The sequence below is a fragment of the Agelaius tricolor genome, unplaced genomic scaffold (genome assembly GCF_023055355.1).
Source record: "Agelaius tricolor isolate 1412-34295 unplaced genomic scaffold, bAgeTri1.0.p SCAF_2, whole genome shotgun sequence".
NCBI lineage: Eukaryota > Metazoa > Chordata > Aves > Passeriformes > Icteridae > Agelaius > Agelaius tricolor.
Genome location: NW_027269262.1, coordinates 13,327,117 through 13,347,736, shown reverse-complemented (window position 1 = coordinate 13,347,736; position 20,620 = coordinate 13,327,117). Strand labels below are relative to the sequence as shown.

At 39.6% G+C, this 20,620-nt stretch overlaps 1 protein-coding gene across 1 annotated transcript in view; it reads left to right on the top strand.

The window, feature by feature from the left end:
• Positions 1 to 20,620, top strand: part of PHLPP1 (PH domain and leucine rich repeat protein phosphatase 1) — a 136,910-nt gene that overhangs the window by 98,104 nt on the left and 18,186 nt on the right. Inside the window, exons 5-10 of the mRNA XM_071453407.1 lie at positions 2,697 to 2,843; positions 3,371 to 3,601; positions 5,555 to 5,757; positions 7,380 to 7,440; positions 9,334 to 9,429; positions 13,245 to 13,400. Coding sequence (XP_071309508.1) covers positions 2,697 to 2,843; positions 3,371 to 3,601; positions 5,555 to 5,757; positions 7,380 to 7,440; positions 9,334 to 9,429; positions 13,245 to 13,400 — 894 coding nt within the window. The remainder of the gene's footprint in view (positions 1 to 2,696; positions 2,844 to 3,370; positions 3,602 to 5,554; positions 5,758 to 7,379; positions 7,441 to 9,333; positions 9,430 to 13,244; positions 13,401 to 20,620) is intronic.

Here is a 20,620-nt window from a genome sequence, read left to right as displayed (position 1 = left end):
GGTAGACTTAGATCTTAATTTTGAGCAAATGCCTGCTAGTTTGGCTGAGTAATGTTCTGCACTTGACAATGCTCCATGGGAAGAAATATTACTTTTTTTTTCTAAATGAACATGCTTGCAATGGGGCAACAAAATACCTCTTTCCGGCCAGATGTCTTAAATTAGTGTCCTAACTGTAACTAAGACTATGGTATCCATCTTTCAGTGTTTCTGTAAATGTGACTCAACAATAAACTTTCATTTGTGTATTTTTTGATATAAATTTTGTGTATTTTGTATGAGTGTATCCAGTACTGGATGTACTATTCATTCTCATGGATGCACTACATAGACCTGTTAACCAGTTCAGTTTGTGTCCTGAGTAGTTAGATTATTCACCAAAGACCTTTAATAAGCACACAGTACAGCATAGATTAGAGTAGTAGAGATGTAATCCAGATATGCTGGGTAGAGGGAGCTTTTTTCCTCTCCTCCTTTTTGACCTACGGCAGTTATGCACAAAAATGTATGCAGAAAGCCTTGAAGCTGAACATGACACCAGAGTTATTGTATTTCTTAGCTTCCTTTACCACCTGCTGCCCCAGTCCTCTTTGCTCTCTTAGTTTGATCTTCTGTAATTTTATCTCAAGATTGTGTTTGGGATCTTCTAGTGGATTCTTTAGTGGACAAAAGCCCTGAGACTTATCCTTTTGAGACTACAGAGTGGCACAGGTAAAGTCTGTAGCCTTGCTGTTGTTGTTAAATTAGTTAATTCTTTTTTCATGGTTGGCTTGAAAATTGGAAAAGTTACATTTTGATGTTTCTCCAGCAGCTGAGTTATTTTGACTTAATCTTCACGTATTTACTTTTTTTGTACTTGCCTAAATGGGAGAAAATATTCTAAAGGCTCAGAGTCCAGTGCTTGGAGCACTCTTGTTTGTATTTGCAGCTAACTTTGAGGATGATGTGGGACAGCTGTTCCACCACAGAAACCCCCCAAATTTCAAGGCAGCATACCTGTGCCCTAAATCTACAGTTATCTTCAAGATAAATGCAGGATTGTGTGTCTCAGTTCTAGGCTCAAGATTTTTAAGTCCTTTCTCTCAAAATAGAGGAGTATGAAGGTATAGTGTTTAAAATGCGCATATTTATTTTTCTGGCTAGCAGCTCTTACTAACTTACCTTTGCCTCCTTTTTAATTTACAGTTCTTCCTTTAGAGATAGACTAGTCATCGTTTCTGCACAGTAGCATTTTTTCCCCTGCAGCATTAACTTGATTGCAAGATTTCCTTTAGTCTCCATCTAACTTTGTTCCAAACTTCTTCTGCCTCCAGCATGTCACAGGGTATTCAAAATTTGTGATAACTCTGGCAATGTTTTTTCTATGTTTTTCTCCTGCCATCATTGCACCAAAATACCACTAGAGAGTACAGCATTCCCTTGTTTGCTGCAAGCCTGTGTAAATGCTGTATGTGCTTACAGCCTGCTTTTGGGGCTCAGCAGCCCTCACTGAAGTACCATACCAAGGCACTGCTTACATTTTCAGCTGAATTTTAGTCAGTGACATGAGTTTGATTTAGGCAATGCTGTGTGTGCTAGTTGATTGCAATAGCTGCTAGGGATTTTTCAGTCTTATTATTAAAACTCTTTAACCTTTTAATGCTTGATGCATTTGCTCTCCATGTTTCCTGGTTGGAGGAGAACAGAGTTCTCTGAGGTAGGAATGGGCTGATTCAGAGGCTATGGATACACTGGCACATGCTGCTGGAGATTACTTTTATGTGGAATACTCATGGGTGCAGTTTTGCTTCCATTGCAAAGTTATATAAAAGTCTGCTCACACAAATAAAACTTGATCCTTAATGAAGGGAAAATTAAGTCCAGATAAAATGTCCTGGTATAAGCTGTGCCAGAAAAGAAACTTCCTCCCATCTATTGGAATCTGACACAGATCTTTTCATTCATCCTTTTACTTGGCTTTAGGCACACCTCCCAGTGGTTGTCAGGCAACCATAATAATCTTGCTGAACATGCAGGCTGGCTAATTGGATTGTCCCCTTCTTGGGTTTTTCCTTTAAATGGTTTTGGTCATTTTTAGTAAGGCAAACTCATGCAAGTTGCTTTCTTTCTGGCTGATGTCATAAACCAAGGGGCTTTAAGAGTTCTGTGACATGTCAAGGGCAAAATTTTGCCTCTGTCAGTACAGAAGCCGTGCTAAATTCTGTTTTAATTCAGAACGTTTCCCACTTGTATTCCAAACAGTCTATTCTAATGAGAATTTTTGTTTGGAAGGCAAACATAAATGGCCCTGAGCACACAGGTCAGTAGCACCACAAAAAATTAGTGTTCAAATAATCTGAGATTTTCCTGCACCTTTGGTAGTAAAACTACCACAAGGGTAGTTTTAGTACAGGATGTCACAGAAGTGAAATATATAAGGATGGCAAGGGATTTTTTCTTCGTTACACTCATTGGAAAATGCATTTAATGTGTTGTTCAGGAGGGTCTGTTCCTCTTTGTCAGGTTAACATGAGTGACTCTTACAAGTGGTGTTGAATTGGAGTGTCTGGTCATTTCCCTGGTTGCTCTGAGCATATAAACTAAAAATGCACGTGATTTGTATGTACATAATTAAACTTGCCTTATATTAATCATTGTGAGGCAACTTAGTGTCGATTACTGATTTGTTTCCTTTATTTTTTCTTATCTCTTTTTAGATTCACCAAATTGAAGAGCCTTAACCTTTCAAATAATAATTTAGGAGACTTCCCACTGGCAGTCTGCAGTATCCCAACCCTGACTGAACTCAACGTGTCCTGCAATGCCCTCAGAAGCATTCCAGCAGCTGTAGGAGAAATGCACAAGCAAGTACTTTCTTAGAACTTTCACATGCACAGCCTGACAACAACAAAGGCAGCAAGCAGTTTCATGACTCTGCATACTCGTGCTATGAGAAACAGTTTAAACTTACAGGATTCTGTCAGAGCAAACTGGCTTGTAGATCCATATGGAAGCAATTGTGGGTGGAGGGAAAGCACGCTTTGTGCCTCAGAGCTCTTCCAGTCTCCAGCATTTGACACAAGGGTCACCTTCACAGTGAACAAAATCTTTTAACCCTTCTTGCTTATGTTCTTTAGCTGTCATACAAGTTGTAGTTCTGGAGATAGAACTGTCTAACAGCCTACACTTCTTAGTTGCCAAAGCTTTTAATTATTTGGTGAATATCTTCTGTAGCAGATGTTACAGCATTATTCATTAGCATGTTTCTTTCTGCTGCCCTTTTGTATATGGTATGTCACTGTAAATGCAGCAGATTTGTGTGTTTATAGGAAGGAAATGGGATTTAACACGTCACTCATTTTCTTCACTCTCCCTTCCCCTCTTCTAATAGCTTGCAGACATTTTTGCTGGATGGCAACTTTCTCCAGTCCCTTCCCGATGAATTGGAACATATTCATCAACTCAGCTATGTGAGTTTGTCCTTCAATGAGTTCACTGACATTCCTGGAGTGCTGGAGAAGCTGACTGCCATGGATAAGCTCTGTATGTCAGGAAACTGCATGGATACCCTGAACCTACAGGTGTTAAAAAGGATGCCTCATATTAAGCATGTGGATCTAAGGTAGGTATTCAGAAAAGGGGAAGAATTAGTGAGCCTAAATTATTTGTGTTGAAGTGGCTTCTCCTTGGCTGTCAGAATTGCCTCTGGGTATAAATCTCTTGTGTTTGTCCAGTGAACCATGTTTCTGGTGGTGTTATGTAACTCCCAGCACTTGCCGTGACTTAGCACTCTTCTTGGAGGAAGTTGGAGCATTTAGGGGGATCAATATGAAATGAGTTTTAGGGGAAATGAATGTTTGCACCAAAGGATCAAACAAAACAGAGCTTGGGACAGTTGCTGCAGTGTTAATGCAATAGACATGACAGTCTCTGGCCCAAAAAGCTTCTATCTGAAGTGTTACAGATTTGTGAGGTGAAGAAAAGGGCATTGAAGGTGAAAGAGCAAAACCAGATATTTTAATATCTCTTGGTGTGTTAAAAGGCCTTGTCCACCATGAGTAATGGTATTTTATTGATATCCTCAGAGGAGTCCAAAGAGATCTTATTACAAATGGCTCTGGTATGAGGTGGTTCTCTATTGTTATGGTCTTTTGGGAAGACAAATTCTGCAATCAGCTGGTCAAGGCTCAATTCAGAGCCTGGACCATGAGGTTCATATAACTGTAACCATGTAGTTAAACTAATGTAAGATAAAACTTATTTTACTGTACTGCCATGTAGCTGTCAAGACTTTGCAGTCTAGGAAGGGCCAGCATAAGTTTAGCTAAAATAGGTAGGTGAATTCTGAAGTGCTTCTGGTAGGATTAAAATATGTCTGTGTTTGTACATATGTTAAAAGCAAATAAATTTGCCTCAGAGAAGGGATTTTGTGGCTGACCTGGCCATGAGTTCCAGTGGTGCAGTTCCAGCCCTCTGATTGTCTGATGCATCCTTTCTGTACCTAGCAGTGAACAGTGGTTCTCTGTGGCACTAACTGAAATAGTAAATATTTTACTTGCTGTACAATGAGGTGCTTTGCTTCAGTGAAATCACAAAGAGGCCCTACTTGCAAATTGAAAATATAAAAGGTAAGGTGGTGTTGGAGGGGACATATTAATTACCCTTATTCTTTTAACTGCAAGATATACCTACTGTTACACAGAGGTCAATGCTTGGAAAGCAGGAGCAACAGGAGAACTACAAGTATTTGTCATCTGCTGTAGAGAGGACTCAGCTGGCTTAGTGTGCCAGCAGAAGTTACTGTACTGATTTTAGTGTTCTGCTCAGAGCTGAGAATTTGATACTGATCTCTTTGGAGTGCTCTGCTGTCTTAAACTTTATGGGGCTATAGATAATCTCATTCAGTTATAACTTCTGGGGAAGTTGCTGAGTACTAACAGTATCAATGCACTGCAGTGAAGATGTGTAAAACCTGTCCTCTTTATTTGTCAGACCAAGTTGTCTTGGATTTTTGCTTTGTTTTCTTTCAACACCCATTTTCAGGTCTCTGAATTTGCTTGCTGTGAAGCATGGAGAGGCAAGAAGCAAATACATGGGAATTCATAAATCTCAATTTGGCCTTTCAGTAAGGCAAGGGTCTCCAATACATGCTGGTTACTTGTATGTGCTGGATTTTTCCAGCAGATGATAGGCCAGCAAGAACTGTAGAAGCTGTGTTCTTTTCCAAACTATTGGGCACAAATAACAGCCAGATCATCTTTTATTTTTATAGGCACAGTAACAGTAATGCTTAGCTTCTTGCAGAGCTTTTCATCAGTACTTTTCAAAGTAGTTTAGAAAGGAGCTTGGTGTCATCATTCCTTTGTCATGATGGATAAAGCTACAGAGCATAGCTATCCTGCTTTTCAAAGGATTAAAACCGTAACATAACAAAGGGGAAAATATTAAAAATCAACCTTGACCTGAAAGCGTGCTAGTTTAATCCAGTGCAGCTGATTGATTGTAGTGTGAGCAATGGTTTGTCAGCAGGAGCCTGCCTTATAACTACAACTCATCTCCTTTTTTTGTCTGCAAGATTGAATTCAATTAGGAGATTGGAGGCTGATGAAGTAGATTTTCTGCATCATGTGACCCAACTGGATCTGCGAGACAACAAACTTGGGGAGCTGGACGCGACAGTTTTTAACAACGTGGAAGTGTTGCACTGTGAGCGGAATCAGCTGGTGACCCTCAAAATCAGCGGCTATTTCCTCAAAGCTCTGTATGCTTCCTGCAATGGTGAGTGGCAGCTGTGGTATTGTCATTGTACCTGGTTCTCTGTGAGATGCTTGTGGAGTGTAGTGCACATAATCAGGAGGTTCTTGACACAGTCCTAGATAAAAGGGTTTCACATGTGCTGTGTAATGCTACTGGCAGTTCTGAGCTTTGGAAGTGACTTCCTAAGAAAACCACGATTTGGAGGTCTAAGAACTGTGAAAATCGTAGAAATTCTTCTCTATGTCAGTAGGGAGGGTTCTTGAATTTGTCACTTGTTTTCGTTGCATTGATGCGTTGCTCTACTAAAATCAATAGGAATTTACTGCTTTTCTCTGCACTGAGAAAGTTTGAACACGTGACCATTTAGGAGACAACCCAAAACTATAAGTTTTTGCTCCTCCCTCTAGCTGCTTAGCCTGTCCAGAAAGCTCTGAAATTCAAAATGGTAACTTCATTGCTTGTATTTGATAATAAAAATAATGCAGCCTTCTGCATATGCAGTTGTACAACTGCTGTGTTTCATGAACAGGATCTGTTTGATCTGTCTCTGCAAACTGCTATTACTTAAAATACTCAGTTTGCACCATGATTTTTATCATTTAGAGTAGTTCAGTGTGGAATAAAGAAAATGCAAAGTAGGAGAACTGTGCATTTGATGAGCAGTCTGAACTGCCTTTAAAAGGCTGTCATCTTAGCAATATCTAAGCCTGTGCCTTCATTAAGTATTCATGCCAAGATCTTTGTAGCTGAGAAAAGTTAACATAATCTGAGCATGTGCTGTTCAGTGTGGGCTCAGAATCCAAGTCAACCCATGTCTTGTAACCAACTTGGGTTACATGGGTTGACATGGGTTGACTTGGTCTTACTGTTCCTCCTGGCTTGTCCTCTCATTACCCTCGGCCACCTTGTTTTCATGTCATTTTCCAAAGAAACTGCTTGTTAGAGTTGCACTTGAATTGATTTTTCTGTAGGCTCAAATGTCTGTTTGAGTTTTGGGGTTTTTTAAACTTAACACTAAGCACTAGCTACCTGAAACCTTAGGATGTGAACTATATTTTGATTGCTTCAATAATAACATTACTAGCTGTAGTTGTTTTATAGAAGATCTGCCTGCAACTGGGAACTCCACAGGCATGCCAAGGCTTATGTAATGTGTTGACAAATACTCTGGATCTTGCCATGACCTAAAGGACTCTGGTATTCTGTAACTTGCTGTTCCAGAGTGGGGAGGTTCCCTTCCCATGCTTATATCTCTAGTGACGAGTGAGAAAAAAGTAGAGCAGTTTTGTGACTGACTCTTCTGGGCAGAGGGCGGCGGAGGTGAAGTTACAGCTCTTGTGACAAAAATGGGAAAAATGAGAATTTGCCATGAAACTTTTAAAATCCTCTACTTTCTCATCCCTGATCAGTTATGCAGTGCCAGTCAGAGCAAGTACAATGTAACACAGCAAATGTACTAAAACATAATAAAGAAACAGAACTCACAAGGGGTTCACAAAGGTCCATATCTTCAGAATTTTTTTTGGTTATTGATGTGGTCTGAAATCTTTGTGTGTTAACTCTTAAAATAGTTCTTATGGAACAGTCATTTAAGTGCAAATCTTTACCACCACTTTTCTTGTTATATATATTTTTTCCCCTAGAACTTGTTCACCTTGATGTGTATCCAGTTCCTAATTGCCTGGCTTATATGGATATTTCTAGGTAAGAATATGTTTTTTCTTGGACCTGTGAAATATAAATCAAAGAGATTTATGGAACAATGACATTCACTGTCATCTTGCTGAGTGGGAATGGGGGTAGGAATTGGACCTTGGGATAAGAAAAGACAAATTTTCAGAGTTAGAGGATGCTTTTTTCCTGCAGTTCAGAAGGTCAGTTCTTTCCTGTTTCCTTTTTATAGATTTTCTCTTTTTTTTTTTTTTTTTTTTAATTATTGCCCAAATCAAAATTTGTATTTCTTTATAGTTAAAGAGTTTCCATGATTTAAAGATCTCCTGTCTTATGGAGTTAGAACATGATGATTCAAGAGCACACCAATCTGACACTTGTTGAGAAGTTACTTTCTGGATATGTCTGCAGCGTAAGCCCAGCGTAGGTGATGGTTTGATAGTTTACTCATCAGTTTGGCAGCTCCTGCAGCTCCTCGTAGTTCTCTGCAGCCCTGGCTGCTGCAGGGATGTCTGCAGTTGCCATTTGAATGCATACATAAATTTCACCTTAATGAGGGAGGCGGGATAAGGGAAGAAATGGAAAAAGGGGGTGTTTTAGTTTGTTTTACAGTTCCAGGAATGAATCAGGAAAACATTTATACACGTCCCTAATGGCTGTCTTATTTAAGAAATTACTCATTGCATTTAAAGTGATAATCTCATTCATTAAAAAAACCTGGGTAAAGTGCTCACGCTGTTGAGAGTGATCATAACAATTAGTGAGCTACCTGGGCTGGTGGCCATCAACTTGGAAGTTTCATCAGAGCTGAGTTACTCACATTGTCCTAAATGTAACACACTGGTGTGACTAAATAAGGGATTTGTTGAAAAGCGATCTTTGAAAAGCTGTGTCCTCCATTTATTTGTTAATGAAATTGGTGCAGAATGCATGATTTTGATCACAAAACCCTTTCTGTGATTCATTGCAGTGACGGCATTGTAACTAAATGTGTAGGGTGTCCTTAGTTTTTTGGCTCTCTTGGAATTTGGGAAATCCATTTGAGATCAGAAAGGAAGCTATCTGAGAAGAGGGGTTGGGTTGCCATTGCATATTTTGATTGAGTACTATTGCAGGAATAAACTAAAGAATATGAGTTCCTGATTGATTTATATTCATGCTTCATAAGCATCCTATTCCTGAACTTCAGGTCTGGAGTGCCTGGCTATTACTTGATGTCCAGTTTGCATCTGTGTATTCTGACTGAAGTAGTCATTATGTGAATGCATTTGCACACAATCTCCTCCATGTATCTTGTGCTGCTAATTTTTGTCTTTAAGGCAGGATGCAGGAGTGCCTCACAGTACCTATATGCGTGTTTTCATGCAGTATTTGGAAAACCTTGCCTCCAAGACATTAGTTTCCAGAAGGGTTAGTTTCTGTGAAGATAAATGCAAGAAAAGCAAAACAGTCGGCTTGAAAGATACACACAAAAAAAATTTGCTCTATTCAGTGAGATAGCAAAAGAATGGTTGAGTGGATTTCAGTGTACTTGAGAAATTGAAGAGATATTTCAACTATGTAAGGTGTGAGTATCTTCTGAGGAGCATCTCAGACATTTTCTTCTCCATGGAGAGATTTCAGCTTTGGTACTGTGATACTCTTAATACTCCCCTGGTAATTTGGAAGCTTTTTTTTTTCCATTTTCTTAGTGACTTCACATGTAGGGAGATAACACTGCTGTTAGCTTTCTTGCTCCCTCACTCAGAACCTGATTGCACTGGTAATGCCCTTGCAGAGGGATGGATGATAGAATCTCACGGGCAATATGCTATGTAGCAGATTTGTTTCCTGCAGGTATCTGTATCTTTCTTGGGGCTGTGTTCTTAATAGCCTTTACATCTCAATTATAATTTAGTTACACCTCTTTGTGTTCTTTATTCATAGAAATCACCTGGAAAACCTGCCTGAGTGGGTGTGTGACAGCAGGAAACTGGAAGTGTTGGATGTTGGCCACAATCGAATACGTGAGCTGCCTGCCCGGTAAGTCTTGCAGACCAGTTCCACAATGGGGAACAGGATAAACAATTCAAAAATAATTGCTGACTCAGTGTTTAGCTTGTTCCAGTGACTGTCAGGGCTGTTTTATCTTTTGTTTGATTTTATTTTTACCTTGTGGGGTGTCGTCATGCCTCGAGCTTCTACCTAGCCTTTCTTCTTTTACTTTCATGCAGAGAAAGTAATGCCTTTGAACTTTGAAGCTGTTCATGTGGCTGTTCAGGCAGGAAAGCACTTCATTTTTAGTACTGAATATTAAATATTTACAGCCATAACTTTACATGACAGTTTAGAAATTCAGCACTTGCAGTTTAGTTTCAGTGATGCTTGGAGACTCCAGTTCACAGCCCTGTTTGAGTGAAAAAGGGTTTAAAGAAGGGAAAGCCTCATCAAGTAAGTTAATTTCTGCAAGAAGAACAATTGCCTTCACTACCAAGATGATCTCTTTTCCAGAAGTGTAAACTTAAAATTGATAAATATAAATTATAAAAAAGAAGTCAAGAGGAAGCAAAATAGGAGTTGAGTTTAAATAATAAATGGGTCTTGCTATTATTTGTTCTAGAGAGAGCTGTCTGTTCCAGGTGAATTATACTGCTTAGGTGGTGATGTTGGGCATTTTTAAATTCCTGCCTTCCCTGGAAGTGAGCTGTCATTTTAGTTGTTCTGTACACTTTGAAAGAGATGTTGTGGAAGATGATGATGTATCATGAGCTACTAAATCACAGAATAAGCTGAGTTGGAAGGGACCCACAAGGATCGATCATCAAGTACAAATATCTTCCTTAAGGAGCTGTACAGCACAGAAAAGCATCAGAAACCAAGAATGATAGGTTTTTCTGGGTCAGGTGGGTGTGTAAGATGGTGTAAACTTGTCCATTTTAGTGTCAGAAATGGGAAAAGAGTAGATTTCAAAAATATGAGCAGAAGAGAATGTGAGGAGAGTTACCAAGCAAACTAGCAGGCTGATGTGCAGCCTGTTAACCCCTCTGTTTTTTCATGCACACACACAAAAAAAATGAAGCTGTGCCTCCTCAGAAGGTGGGGGTGCAAAAGTTCATTTTTCTTTCATTTGCACTCCATAACAGCCAGGACTTTCAAGGCATACCGGATATCTCTGGGAGATTAATGATTAGCTGAAATTAGGTACAGTCAACATCCCACTTGTCTCTCCTGCCATCTTATCATTAACCCCAGGAAATAGCTTATCTTTGAAAGTTCTTTGTAGTATATGTCTAGATAGCTTAGCTCCTAATAAGTCAGCTCAGTTTTAGGGTCCTGTTCCATTTAAAAGGCAGGCTTTGCATATCTTAAACTTTAGGGGAAATTTGGGTCTGGACTCAAATGCAAATGGCTCAACATGCTTAAGTATTAAGTAAATGCAAGTAAAAACTGAATGAGTGTGTTCAGGTGCTCTGCTCTGTACTTCTACATAGAATAGCATTCTGGAAACCTGTGAAGTGAATCAGCAGGGCTCTCCTAGGAGGCTGCTTGTGACACTTAAACACAAATGTTCAAGCCTTGAGTTACCAACATATTCCTGGTGGGGTGAATATTGCATCTGATCTAAAGAAACTACACTTGATGCTGTGTGTTTGCCTCTTGAAACAGAAAAATAGTCCTTGAAGACAAAGAGTTGAAGCAGTTGAGATAGAGGTTTCTGTACTAGCATTTTTCTCAATTAAGGGAAGAGGGAAAATGTCCTCAGGACTGTAATGCAACTGTTTTAGCTTTAAAAGTACTGAAAAATACCAAAAAGGGTACTTGGTCTTAGCTATGCAGGACAAATTCATAAAAATCATACTGCCAAAGAGAAAGGAAATGCTTCAATTAGGGGTTGCCAAAATGATATTGTTGCCATCAGTGAATAGATGTTTGTATGTGTTTTTGTTCCTTTGTGTCTGTTTTTCTTTTTAAAGATCTATCTGTAGTCAACATTGTGTTCTCTTGAAGAGTTGTTTAGTAAAGGAATTGGTAGAATGCTTACACCAAACCATGTTTTCTGAGAAGATGCTGATGATGAATGATGTGCTTGTCATTAGAATTTATTGATTTCACAAAAAATTCAAGTGGGAATTGGACAAGTGGGAAAGCTGCCTGTATGGAAGAGCAGTCCCAGCATCCTGATTCCCCACCCAGCTCGAGAACTAGGCATCCCAGGCTCATCAGGAGCTTGTTTAGTTAAATGCTCTTCAACCTCTTTTCAGCCACCCCAGGTCCTTCAGTGCTTGTCTGACTTAAAAAATAAGAGAAAGCAAATTAAAAAAAAACAAACAAACAAACAACCAAAATCCCCCAAAGATTTACTAAGTTCTTCTGAATTATGGAAAGAGAAAATCTCTGAGGTTTTGGCACAATTTCAGCTCTTTTAAAAATTTTTAAATGGTGCTGCCCCCAACCATCCAAAAAAAAACTCCAAGGGAAATTTTTTTTTTTTTTTGCTGTCAGCCAGTTCTGTTTTCTACCCTGATATTTGGTGTTGACAGTATTAACCAGTCTCAAAAAATAGAATACAAAGGCAAATCCATAATGGAGAGGTTTTCAAGTAAAAATAGAGCAAACCAAAAATAGTTAAATAAGGAAGACATAATAGATAGGATTATCACTTTGGTAAGTCTTTTCACCCTGTGTTGAGCCTTCTGGAATGATAGGGCTGGCTGTTGACTTGTATCCATGGCCATAACTCAGACAATCCAGCCAAGTGAGATAACTGTTAACACTGGCATGCAGATACTGAGAGTGACGGTATCTGTCAAGGGGAAAATACTCAACGTGCTTGATTGATGATTTTGGCACAATAATCCCATGACCTGATGCATTGTAGAGAAGAGGGTGGGAGGCTTGTTATGTGTATTTGGGTCATTGTGACAGAGGGAAGATTTTTACTTTAATGCTGAATAATTCGAGAGTATTTGATTGAAGCAGGTCAGCATGTTGCATGGGCTCACCAGATTAAAGAGTACAGTAGCAGGCATGTAAGACAGATGTAAGACATGTGGCAGATGAGGAATAATCTTTTTTTCTTAATTTACTAAAAGTGGTTTCTGTTCAAAATTGAGAGTTGCTCTATTTTTGGTTTCTTTAGGTGCATGCCCTCATTCCTTTGCTTATCCTGTGAATTTAAGCTATGCTGTTTGATCAGAACAGCTATTTTTCTCTTTATGTTGCCCTCTTCTCCCTTCCCCTTCTCTCTAGCCCCACAAAAAATGGAGCAAGGGGGTGGGACTCCAGGTCATCTATTGGTTGTAAAAACTCAAGAAAGTAAAGCCGATTAGATAAATTTCATTTGCTGTAGAACTGGAAAGGAGGCTTTATGTAAGTCTGGTATTAACAGAAGGAAAAATTGTGGGGGTGGGGACTTGCATTGGATTATGAGTCAGCACATGATGAGTAGGGCACTATAAAGCTTGTGGGGTGACTGATGATTTCACCCCTACTTCTGAAGTGCTTGCATTAGCTAGGGGATCCCACCTGTGCAGATTTCTGCAGCCTTTGTTAGCAATTACCTCCTTCACTGTCGTGCTTCTAAATTCATGTTTTATACAGTGTCATAAAATAACCCTTTGTCACTACTTTCACTCCTGAATCATCCGTGAACCTCCTTCCCTGTCTCTGAAAACCTTTTGAAGAAGTTGGTGTAGAGTGGGAAGACATTCTTGGATCTGTGCGTAATTAATATCATGTCTGCTAATCAGTTGGCTGAATCACTTTCTTGTAATGAGCCATGATACCATATTTAAGTTATCAAAGGAACTCTTTAGCTTAAATTTTTCTCATTTTTGGTGTTTTTCATTTCTCTTAAGGTTGTTTTACAACAGTAGCCTGCGGAAGCTGCTGGCGGGACACAACATGTTAGCGAGGCTCCCGGATCGGCTCGAGCGAACGCAGGTGGAGGTCCTGGACGTGCAGCACAACCAGCTCCTGGAACTGCCATCCAACCTGCTTTTGAAAGCAGACAGGTAAAATTATAAAGAAATGTGTTCCTTTTGACTTGTATGTGTTGAGCCTTGCTTGGCCTGTTACTTCCTGGTTCAGAGGGTAATCTGAGGTTCCTCTAATTTGAAAGTTGCCAAGCCTTGTGTGGTAAGAACAGATGTCTGCCCAACTCAACAGAGCACATTCTTTTTATTCTGGTTTTGTTTCCTTATATGGTTGCTTCTTTTTTCCCACCAAGCTCCTGCTCAACACCTACTTCTTGAAATCTAGCTGTAGAGTTAAGCACATGCTATTTTCTACTACATATACTGAAATGGTTTAGTGGCAGTTTCTTTAAATACATATTTCTTAGGCTTGTTTGATGAAGTGTGAAAGCTTTTTTTTCCCCCCTTCAGTCAGAGGCTGGAACTTATTTATACCTGTCAAACAAAACAAAATCTATGCATAAGGCTGTCAGAATAATTCAGTTATTCCCCTATCCCTACTTTTTGATTTTTTTTTCTGTGCTTTTTAATTGTTTGTCACTAATTTAACTGGTGTCACCACTTGATCTGCTTTCTGGATTCATATTTTTATGGTGCTATTTCTTTAGTATCAGAGTCTTCAAGGTTTTGGGGGTTTTTTCTGAATATGAACATATCCTTCAAGTGACTGTGATTGGATTATAGGAGGTTGGTAGCATCATCTGGGGATGGTGGATGGGCTGGCCCCACTTGGTGTCAGCATTCCTTGCACTTCTTCACTTCCACATATAGTCATGGGATTTCTGAGTGCTCAATGCATGCATAATTTAACAGACAGTGAGATTGTGTGCTGTGGGGGGGGGGTTTATTTATGGTTCTAGCTGTGACAAAAGGAATGCAAAGCTCCTGGCTTTCTTGAGAGATGCAGAAGCAAAAGAGGTGGTGATCTCACTGGCAGAGCTCCTTTCCCAATTAAGAGTATTGCAAAACCCCTTCTTTTATGCTGTTGTTAGTTCTGTTATGAGCATCTGCTTAAATTTCCTGGAATTGACTTGGAGAATTAGGTTGATGGTTGAGATGCTTTTTAAATAAACTCTTTAACTGTTGAATATGTAAACTTGGAAACAAAATAAACCTTTAAGCAATTTTCAGAGAGCTCCTGGTATTTTGAAAACCATGAGAGAAATAATTTTGCAAAATTTGTATTAAAAACAGGTTGTAGGTCTGGGATGTAGTGTACCACAGTTTTGGCAGAGAGAGAACCTGATTTTTTGGTACTGCAGCTCATCTGTAGGCAGGGTAGGGTTTTTTTGTTTGGTTTTTTTGTTTTTTGGTTGTTCGTTTTTGTTTTTGGTTGGTTTGTTTGTTTTTTTGATGCTGAAATGAGAAACCACAAAGCTAAAACCAGGACTGGGGATAGATTCCCAGAAGTTTACTAGGAATATGCTGATTAGGGGTAGAATTAAAGAATACTTTGAATAACTGTTAAGTGGCTGATTCAGGCCTGGGGAACTTTTTTCCCCTCTGCAGCATTTGAGCAGTATAGGGCTGGTGTTTTCAAAATCTTCTACAGGTCTTAACAAAGTCATGCACCATCACAGGAGATAAACAGGGCTTTACCCAGTCTGACATCTCATCACCAATGCAGCCTCCCTTGCCTGTGATGATAGTAGAGGTAGAGACTCAACCCAGGTTGGCTTGGGTAGTGTTATCCCTGTTGATCCTTACCCTTTAACTTGATTTAAGATGGTATGGCTTGTCCATGCTGGTTCTCCTATGAGTGCTGCAAAAGTGAGAACTCCGAAGGAAAACAGCAGTACAGGTTAATATTAGTGTACAAAGTCGCTAATATATTTTGGGTTTGGGATTTCCTACATAAAACTTCTTTCCTTTTGTTTTCAAATGGTTGCATCTATCAGCAGCTAAGTGTCAACAGAAATGTGTCTGGAAAGGCATTCCATGTTACCTTTTTGCTTTTAAAAAGGTAAAATGCTTCTCTTCTCCAAGCATTCCCTGGGAAGCACAATCTGTACTGCCAGACGTGCCAAGAGAACTGGTTTTCCTGAGTGGTGAGCCATGGTCTCTACCCAGTGTGTAATATTGGACAAATCACTTTACCTTACAGTACCTTTATCTCTGCATAAGCTGACTTGCCTTTTACAGCCTTGAAAAGATTTGGGCTTGTTTTGGTTTGGTTTTTTTGAAAGGTACTCGGGTCTGTGCAACTGACAGATGATATCTTGTCTGGATATGAAGTCTCATGCTGTGAATTATAAATGCTTTCTCTTTCTCAATCCTGAATATTTGACAAAGTGGGTGTGAAGTGCCTTGGGCAAACTTCAGCACAAGCACTGGTGGGCTTTGACATCTAGAAGAACATCTGAGAAAGCAGAGGAAATGGGTGCACTGGTGCACAAAGAGAGAATATCACTTTCACCAAGAAAACCCCATCCAAACCTCAAATACTGAAAAACCTCAGTTCTCTTCACAGAGGAATCTATAAACATTGATTTTCTGCCTTAATCCTTCAAAAAAAAATTTAAAAAGTGTAATTTTTTGCTGAAGAGTATAATTAGGGATATTTTGTTGGTCTGCTTTTTAATTAATTTTCTATATTAAACTGTTAGTCAAGGAGAAATTGAGGACTAGCCTATGACACATCTCTCTGACCAAGATAGAACTTGGTTCTGTTTATTGCACTGAAAGTATGCACATCTTGATCATGTTAGCAAGGATTTCTCTTGTGGGATGGGGATTTTCTTGGCAAGATCAGTGCTACAGAGGCAGCCAGATAATCTCTTCATTTCTCATTACCATATGCTGGAAAAACAGAAAATTCATGCAAGTGCTGCAGCTGATGGGGAAAACTCCCAAACTGAATCCTGAACCTTTTTTTGTGCACCTGCATTCCTGAAGCCTTTCACTTCTATGCTCTGCTGTATCTGTTGTGATGCCTTTTCCACTGTCTGATTTTTGTACAGGCATTTACCGCCTTTCTTGAGCAGCTTGCAGGCAAACTACCATTTAATGGCATGGACACTGTTGCACCAAGTGCTCTCCAGATGAGACAAATGAGTCTTCAAGAGATTTAGCTGGGCACAGTAGAAAAACAGTGGTCAGGGCAGGGTTAAAAATGGGGAAGCACAGTGGTAAGATGGGCAAGGGTTTGTCTCTTGCCTAAGCTCCTTTCCAGTTAGAATGAATGCTTTCAGTGGCAACCCTTAAAACAGCCATCAGACTTCTTAAAGCGTTTGTGTGGTGAAGATTTGTAGCTGTGATGTGCACAGCTTAAACCTTGGGCTTTGTTTTGCAGTGTCTGGTAGTGGCCAGCTGTGGTGGCTAAGCCAATGTCAGCTATTCAGAGCTTGTCTAGACTCTGTCTGCAGGATTTTTGTTTTCAGCTTTGTTCAGCTGTTCCTACCTCATTAGATTTGCTGTTTGTTTTGAATTTATGTTATTTGTTTTGGTGGGTTTGGCTTTTGCTGGAGTTCTGGAAGGTGACCCAGTTAAATTTTCTCTCATTTGATATTTGCCATTTCCACCCACTGTGGCTGCTTCTTTGTGATGCAGGGATTCAGTCCTATCCTGAATGCAGGGGAAGTGTGAAGGAGGAAACCAAGTCAAATGAATGCCAAGTGCTGTTTGAGTGTTTGATGCACATGCTTGTGTTGCAGAAATGCTTGGCCATGTTTGTCTCTTTGATGCTGGGTTAAGGATTGCAAGCAGGTACTTTAGAAACTGGGGAAATCCCGGTTTATAAAATAGCTAAAGATAGGTTAGAAAGTAAGATCTGATGAGGGAGAAGCAGTGAAGTGGTTTTTCTGGCAGTCCGTCAGCAGGAAGGGGATTCACTTGAGTGTTTCCGTCTTTTAATTTATTTTATTTATTTTTTAAAGAAGAAATACTCTCCTCTGCACAGGCTGGCAGAATAGCTTTGATTTTTTTCCCCCCTCTCTTTTCCCCCTAGACATGCTTAGCTTACAGGATTCTTCCTCACACACCTGCTACCACATTCATAAATTATTTTAGTCTTAGGCAATCAGAAATTGAGGGCATGTCTCTGCAGATGTCACTGAAGAAGAAATTTTGTATTTTGATTGCTCTGTACTGATGGAGATCTAGGGGCATAGGCCAAACTGGAGATCTTGATTTCTCTGCAAATTCTCTTTGCAACTGCAGTGTTCTTTCCAACTCTTATCAGTACTTTCAAGCTAAACACTGTGGTTTTGATTTGTTGCTGCTTCACCAAAGAATGCAGTTGTCTGTGTTCCTCTTTTTAGTGTCAAACATTCCTAGGCTTTTTGGAGAATTTACATTTTTTCAGTGATGGCTGTGTCTTGCCCAGCAAGGCAAGTTTGTCAAACTGCCTCAGAAAATGGTGGGGGATTCAGAGGTGCTGTGTTCTCCCAATTGTCTCTATTCAGCTTTTGTGTGTGCTAGAGGTAGGCATTGGTAGGCAAAGTTCAAACCTTTTGCAGCTTTATATAGAATATATTCTTCCTCTGCTTTTAGAAGTTCAAATTTAGATAGAATCTTCTGGGTATGAATAGGGAATGGATATGACTGCATATTAGGTGTTTTTAGTTGAATTAAATCCATGCCCTTGTTTCTAGCCTATTCTTTTGGGACAGTCCTTTTTCTTATTTTTGTCTTTTGGAGAAGTCCAGCAAGGGACTTAATACCCCAAAAAACCAAAGGTGACTTATTCCAGCCAGAGATCACTGTTTAAGTTATTATTCCAGATGAGAATATTCACCTTGTCAAAGCTGAAGAATTCAGACATTTCCCTGCCAGCACCTTCATTTCTTTCTTCATCTGCTGTGCTCTTTTAGTACTTGTTAATTCATGCTTTCCTGGCTGTATTGTGCTCTGGTATGTGCACAGGCTGCTGAATCCAGGTCTTCATAGTGATGCTGTAGTTTTTTCATGAGCTTGTGGTATAGTGTGTGGGTGGAATTGGAAAGGGGAAACAATTAATTTTGGACTGAGCTTTAATACTTGACATTCTGCTTCCATCTGATAAGCAGAATGAGTGGGAAATCTTCAAGGAACATGAATCAGTTCAAGTCCATGCACAAGAGGGATGGGAACAGTTGTGCCCAAGTAAATCTCCACTCCTCTGGAGGGCATTTATAAGATGGGCCTTCTAAGGTAGCAGCTGGCACATTGCACAAGGATGAAGAAATAGGGAAGTGGAAATAACCTGGAGGAGGACTTCTGTGTTAAACCAGTGTGAGGGAAAACCTGAGGGGCAACTACAGTTGTAGGTTTTGCTGGGGTTTTTTGGTTGTTGGGTTTTTGTTCTAGGGTTTCTTTGGGTTGGTTTTTTTGGTTTTCTTTTTTGTTTGTTTTTGGGTTTTTGTTGTTTGGGGGGGGGGTGTTTGCTTGGGGGTTTTTTTGTTGTTGTTTTTAACATAAGATTATAGTACAGAATTGATAAATATTTGGTACTAGTAATCTGATGGTTCATTCTGTTCTCTACCCAAAGAATAGTGTCCCTATTTTATTTTATTTCATTTTTATTTTTAAATCTAGACAATATCTTGAAAGAATTATTATGTCAGAATGTTTTTTGCCATTTTAATGTAACAACTGGTCTAAAAACATGTAAGCAAGCAACACACTCATTTCCAAAAGCTGATTTAATTCTAATTATGTCATCTGGAGACAGAGATGAGTGTGTGACTATTCTGACCCTGGCTGTCAGTTGTTTATGGTCAGACACTCTGCTACCAGAGGGTTCCTGTTCTAAGCTGTTGGCAAAACTCTTAGTAGTTACCTAACCTTTGTTCACAACAAGGCAGTAGGCTGTAGGTTAGGATGATGGGGATTTATTTCCAGTGTCATTGTATCACTCCCTGGAAGATTTAGCAGAAGATCAGGGTGGGGGGAATGGTATGTGTGTGCAGAGCATCAACTTTCCTCTCTCCCTTCCCCATTAGAAAATACATGCATCAAAACTTATTTCTGACAGGAACACACAGATTCCACTCACTTTTATTACCAGTGAGGGAGCAAATTGGAACATCTTGTTACATTTCACCAATATTGAAAGTTTATTGAAAACAGAAGAATGGTTAATTTTTTCTTTTGAATCTAAAATGGCTGCAGTATAGTACACTGTATTAATTTCAGCTGTATCAGAGTAATGTACCTTTTCTTAATTGAAGCTTTTAGTTGTCCTTTGGGCTAGCAGTTCTTGATCAGACTTCACAGCCATGGGCTATGATGTGGGCTATGATGCTCTCTAAATCACCTCTTTGGCTGCTGGTACCTGTGAAACACTGCAGGTTATTCTCATGCAGCTCGCAAGAACAAAACTACGATACAGGTCATGCTCTTCTGAAGAAGAACCATTCTCAGGGTGTGTTTTGCTGTCACCTCTTATCCCCATCTTTCTGTGACAACTCACTTTTTCCAGCACCCTTAAACCTAATTGTTTCTTAAGCCTTTCCAGCTTGAGCTGAAGATGACCATTTTGTACTATGAATAGTACAAAAAATACTGTGACTTTAATGTTAATCAAAGTGCCTTTATCTTGTGGAGAGGGAAGACTACCATGCACATTTGATTGAAGTTGCCAAAGTAGTAACTGTCTGTACTTTAGTAATAGCTGTACTTGCTGCTGTTTAATTAAGCACAGGATCTGTTGATGCGGTAGGCTTCGGTTTAATGATCCAGCCTTGAATGAGCTTAGAATATTTTTAGTTTGTAGCTAAAGGGTGAAATTGAGCATCTTTTTAGAATAAATAAATAAATTAAAAATCCCTTTCAGCTTCTTACTTTCTTCTCTGTACTAATCCTTCCTCTCCTCCCTTCCTCCTCTGGATTTTTAGCACTCTTGTGAATAATGAATGAGCTTGAGGATTAAACTGTTTCTCTGAAGTGGGCTCCTCTGTCTGTGTAAAACAGCTAACCTGGTTTCAGTTCTGTGCAGTGCTGAGAGGCTTTTGCTTCTGATTGAAATTGTGGGGTTTTTTTAATCCTTTGGCATTCCATGTGACTCCTGTAGCATGCCTGACCCTTATTTATTGCTGAGCAAGTCTGAACCAGCTGCTACTCCTGCAAATCCACTTCATTCATTAATAGACCTTAAAGGTCAGTGTGGACTCCTGTGTGCATGGGAGCAGCCATCAATATTTTATCACTTTCTCTTAAGATTGAGGACAGCAGCGCACCTACCTTTTGTGTCCTAATCAGTGGGCTTTACAGGCTTGGGACAGCACATTTATGTGTCTTTTTTCTTGAATGCAGCCTTGCTCTCTGCAGCTGCCTCTTCC